Source organism: Coenobita brevimanus, chromosome 57 (assembly GCF_032717465.1).
Source record: "Coenobita brevimanus isolate Jiangsu-jjx chromosome 57, ASM3271746v2, whole genome shotgun sequence".
NCBI lineage: Eukaryota > Metazoa > Arthropoda > Malacostraca > Decapoda > Coenobitidae > Coenobita > Coenobita brevimanus.
The window spans coordinates 15,426,464-15,432,274 of NC_137010.1; the positions used below are offsets into that span (position 1 = coordinate 15,426,464).

The window sequence follows — 5,811 nt, forward strand, 5'->3', positions numbered from 1 at the left end:
TGAGCACTGTCTGCTAGCCAAGCTATGGAAGAAGTTGAGATCAGCTTGATTTGTCATCCTGGGCATTAATTTAACCCATTAACTGCTCTACAATATACAGCCTGGGCTGTTCCGAGAGCGACTGCTCAATACAGCCCTGGCTGCGCAGGTGAATTTAGAATATAGTGCCATGGTGACCAAGGCCGACCCATGCAAGCAGGTTTGAGCCTTCAAAACCGAAATAAAAAAAGAAAACGAAAACCATACATTCCAATAGGGAATCAGACACTTCAATGTTCATCCATGGCTTTACCAGGGTAAATATTGAGCTAATATTTCGTTACTACATACTTTGGCATGTGTTCTCTCAATTCCTAAGACGAAATTTGGCCTTCAGAAAATTTCATTTTTACCCCTATGTCTGCGCACCAAGGACACCTCCAAAAAACCGCCATGCGCAGTTAATGGGTTAAGCAACCTTTATCCTCCACAGGGAGTTGTTTTCAACAGAATAATAATCTAGCTATTTCATTTGTTATATATCCTCACCAGCAATATGAAGTGACAAAACAGTAACACTTGGTCAACTCAGCTTTGAACAACAATGTTCTGAGATACAATACTATCTATCCCATTTTTTAAATCTCCATGGTGTTTCTGATATATTAAACAGCCTTTAATTTGGTTATCACAACCAGCCAGCTTCCATTTTTTTTTCTTTTTTTTTTAGTTTAACTGCTCACAACACTCATAATACTTTTCTGCTTAACTAATGTTTAATAAATTACACACCTACAGCATATTAACACCTAAAAAGAAAATGTTTTGGAATAAAGTGATTCTGTATTTTAGTTGCCCTTTGAAAATTTAAAGATATTATTGCCTATATGACTCAGATACCTTACTAGCACATTCTTAGCTAACATCTGAGAGTGAGTTAAAGAAGTGTTGCTGTAATCAGTGAAGATGTTACTGTACATGATACTGTCCTGCATCACACGTATTCAAAATTAGTGAATTTTCCCTCCATATACTTCTGTATTCTTAGAGACAAATACAACTATGCATAATATCAAGAGATGCTATACAGAACAGTAAGACCCTTCATTTCAGTCTTTCAATTCTCCAGGTTTCCATCTACACAAGTCCTACTTCCTCCAAACCGTACTTTACTATATGAGCGTGTTGTGCATTATTTACCTTAAATGTGATACAATTATGCATAACAATGAGATGTTACCTGAAATGACACTGCCCTTCAAGAAAGAGATAACAGAAACATCATAAATAAATGTCCATGATCAGCATATATAGTCATATTTTACATTATTCCAAAATCCTTTCTCTCCTACAATTTCATCAGCCTACCTGTCCAATTAAGAGTGAAATTAAAGGGTCTTCCTGTAATATCCACTCTGAACAGTCTGGCAGAACACAGACCATCCTCTCATTGATTATCACTCCACAGGCTTCCCAAGAGTCTCAGTTAGTTGAAGAGCAGGATCAGCAGCCTCGAACATCCACTAACAATGCGGATGATTAAGTACACACACCAGCACCACAACAAACACAACCAGTGGTGCACAAACCTACAAAAGAAACCTAACCTTTGTTCCAAACACTAACAATGTAATGTTGATTTTCCACACAGAAATCAAGCAGGCATGGACAATCGACATCACTATAAAGATACATAAAATAAGTCGCACAAACACGAGCATTTGCACTACACCATTAGACCCCACAGTAAATATACACACATGTGTATTATGGGCCTCTGAGCACATAGTATTATGTGCAACTTACAGATTTTTACATGAGCTTCAGAACCTAGATAATAAGGGAGAGTTCCAAGAGCCTTCTTTAACAAATCTTCTGACCCTAAATAAAGAGGGTAAGTACCTTCTCTAACACAAACAGAGAAGAAAATGTAGAATGGTTGAGCATTTTCTGGAGTATAACACTACTAAAAATCATTATATAAAAATAAATAACAAACACTCTGATATCCATGTCAGAATACTGTGTAAATATATACAAAAAATTTTCAATTCTAATTCCAGGAAAGTCAGCGTGTAAGTCTACAATGCAGTCTCTCACCCTGATACAATGTTACTAGGATATGTGAAGGTTGCACTTTCCATGCTTTTATAAATGTAAATGAGCTGGGGGAAAAAAAAAAAAAAAAAAAAAAAAAAAAAAATCTAAAGAACATGATACTGAACTACCTGTACTAATAACATGAACCTCATACAGCATTCATCAGAATTACAAAACTGGGTAGGATGCAGATCAGGATGTATAAACAAGTATTCTGGGAAAATATACATGAAAACTTCTTTCTTTGATGTCTCCCATTATACCAGCACTCCACTACACCATTCTCAGTTCCTTGCAATCTGAGTGTGCTGGATATTAAACTGCTGTAATTTATACATACCTTCGTGTAATAATCAACTTATTCAGATGTCACCTACTGGGAAATAGATACGATTATCTTTATAAAATAACCATAGTTGTCTTATGAGAAGTAAAGTACCATACTATCGGATTTAAAAACATGGTTCCATATTCACACTGTTCCATTATTTTACTAACCTACCGATACAGGACAGGGATCAAATAATGGGATATTACTTTAGTACACTTGAGCCAAGCCCCAGGCCCCTACACTCCTGATGAGGCAATAAAGGATCAAAGAATAGACAGACAGACTGATAAAGAACAATCTTTACCATGGATTGCTGGAGGTGTGGAGATTATTACAGTGAAAGCATGTACTAGTGTTGTATAAAAAGAAAATTAAGAATAATACTTTTAAGAAATATGTATAATGAACTAACTGTTACCTGCTCTACAGTATTTGGGTAGTGTTAATCCTTGTGGTAGGAGTGGACAAACAATGTGATGCAGTAAAAAAAAATAATAATAATATTGCCACAAAAAACATACACAATTCACATAAAAAGAAAAGTATAATCAGCTTTAGGGCTGTTAGGAGTGTTAATGATCTAATTATTCATAAATATATGGGTGACAAGAAGTACTGAAGGAAAAAGCTAACAAAACACAACACACAACTTTTTTGACTGATCCATGTACAGGGAAGGGGGAAACATCACAAAGAATGGAGGTGGAGGGTGCTGGAAATAATAAAACACAAATGAATGAACCCTTAGATCTCTCCCAAATTAGAAGCTGCAGGAAGTGTTACAATTGGCTTGGGTGTCACTGTGCCTGGGAAGACTCTGTGCCAGCCAGACCCGTGTGAGAGCTGAGCTGAATGCCTTGTGTGGGAAGAATGATGGAGCCTGGTGTCACATAGTCTCCTATCATCAACGCAGAGTTCACTGGAAAGTTTCCAGCCCCTAGGCCCACACTGCTTCCTGACACCTGCAAAGTTTGAATGTCTTAGATACTTAGGCAACTAGAAAGTTTGAAAGTGTTAGATATCATGATGCTTTCAAAGTTTGAATGTCTGAGGTATCATACAATGCAGTATAGTGATTGCTAAACATCTGTGGCTTTGGTTATTTACAGCAACCACCCAAATTCCTGATTCAGTTAACTGCACTACTGGGTAGCCTTCCATAAGGTCTGAGCAGCATCTGGAAAGAATATAATGAATGTACGAGTATAGTCAGTGCAGGCTCCCATGATGCTTTGTTCCCAGCTGGCATGAGTCTTTCAGCCATCCCTGCTTTCCTTCCCTCCTTGATTCACTCACAATGTTAACACAGCCATGCCTGCCCACCTCTGTGTTTTTTGTGCTTGTGTGCCCATACTACTGTGATTTTTGCTATGGGTCATAAGAGAGGAAATATATCTGGTGCTGATAACACCCCTAAGCATCAGAAGGTAATGACTTTGAGGAATATGAAAATGTTTAAGAGAGCAAAGGGTATGTCATACGTAGCAGTGGGAGATATGTTTCATGTTAATGACTGTGTTAGATTCAGAAAAATTAGAAGGATGTTCAAGCTGCGAAAGTGGTATACCTGGGATGTGATATGGTAAAAGTGAAAATGTTCTGCATATGAGGATCAAAAACCCACACTGAATACAGATGTCTCAACTTGGTGACCATAAGCCTAGGTCCGATACAAGTGTTTCATGATGCGAAGTCCAAACCAAGACACTTTTGGCACCAGCAATGCACTCAGCCCCCATTCAGTGCCAGTAAGAGCTGGTTCAATAAATTTAAGTAATGCTTCTCCTTGTGCGATGTAAACATGTTCTGGGAAGAAGCAATCACTGACCATGAGGAGAAAGGGTACCTGACAGAGAGGAGATAGGCCTCTTCTATGGGGGGGGGCAATGAAGCACAGTACAAACCTGTCTAATGAGTGGCTGTGAGGTAGGGGCAGCGAATGAGCCGGGTGATGACGCTGGGAGGTTGGTAGAGCGCTGGCCAGACGACCCCTGCAGTGGGAGGTTTAGTGGCAGTGAACCCAAATTATTGCTGCCCAGACCAAGGTTTCCCTGACCTGAAAAGGCAACACCATTACTGTGACGCTTTTGTTTTTACCAGAGAAAAGGTTCTTATAAGTAATATTTTACTTTTTCATGCCTTTCTGGATTGTGGAAGAGGTGACACAAAGACAATCTGTATGTTTGTGGGCCACTTCCACTGAAATTAAGGCATCTGGATGAGTGAAAGGGAGGGAGGGAGAGAATGCAGAAAATTTGCCTGTTATATTTCAACTTTTTATCTATACAGCTTTCTCATCAATTCCCCCAATTTATAGTACCATTTGTTTGGAAAAGATGTGGTATTTTAGAACATGTCTCTGACCTATAAGTGTGCGTTCACACATGCCCTCGAACGTATGTTGACAACACGTTTGGCAACATGTTTGGGTACATGTATGTAGCAGTATTTGGACAGATGTATACAAACATGTTTCGAACACTGGCAGCAAAGGCAATGGAATATGAGTGTCCATACAAGGCAGCTGAGACTTCATCATGATGTTGCCAACATGATCTGGATGCTGTTGTTCCGTTCCCAACATGTTTGCAGTGTGTTCATTATTGTGTTGCATACATGTTGCCAGCACTTTTTTGAGCACATGTGTGGACACACCCTAACACTGACAGCCTGTCCTATTCACCTCCTTTTATCTAAAGCATATATGGTTTCCTTGTCTTTCTACTCTACTATCTTTTTATTTGACTCACAGAATAGTCATGATTGCTATAACCCATCTTATGACAAACAGCTTCAAAAGAGACGATAGGTCTGTTGCTGTTTGCTCTGCTTTGTACTACACTCCCACATACCTTCCAGCACCTCCATTTGTAAGTTTTCCTCTATGACCACCTCTCAAGTCTCTCACTTTCCCCACATTCATTTCAATATTTGTACACTTACTATAAAGTTTCCTGTGTTCGGATAACCTTGCACTCATTTTATCCTTCAAGCTCAACATTAGCTCCATTTTCTTGCATTCTTATTTACATAGCCCCCCCCCCTCTCTCTGTGTATAATACAAGTATATATATATATATATGGAGCCTCTGTGGTACAGTGGTAGAGTGTGCATTTCATACACGGGTGAACCAGGGTTCACGCCCCACCAGGGTAATAAACTTTGGGAGTGTTCACCCGGCCAGGTACTGCATTGGCGGACACAAAGGGTGCTGTGGTTGAACCAGTGTCGCATACTATAAAGTATCCTTGCACCCTGTTGGCTTGCACGGGCTGATTACACTTGGTTCACAGACTACACACACACATCCAAAGCCACTCCAACACAAGTACACTTACAAGCACCTCTCACCCTATATACAATCTCTACCAGACAGCCTAAGCCACTTGGTAGAGATACA

General features: G+C 39.4%; 1 protein-coding gene across 1 annotated transcript in view; it reads right to left on the reverse strand.

Annotated features, from left to right (window-relative positions):
• Positions 1-3,207: 3,207 nt before the first annotated feature.
• The window catches only part of Art4 (arginine methyltransferase 4), a 178,835-nt gene continuing 176,231 nt past the window's right edge, over positions 3,208-5,811 (reverse strand). The window contains exons 12-13 of the mRNA XM_080274219.1: positions 4,315-4,466; positions 3,208-3,372 (exon numbers count right to left, since the gene is read on the reverse strand). Of these exons, the coding sequence (XP_080130345.1) occupies positions 3,208-3,372; positions 4,315-4,466 (317 nt within the window). The remainder of the gene's footprint in view (positions 3,373-4,314; positions 4,467-5,811) is intronic.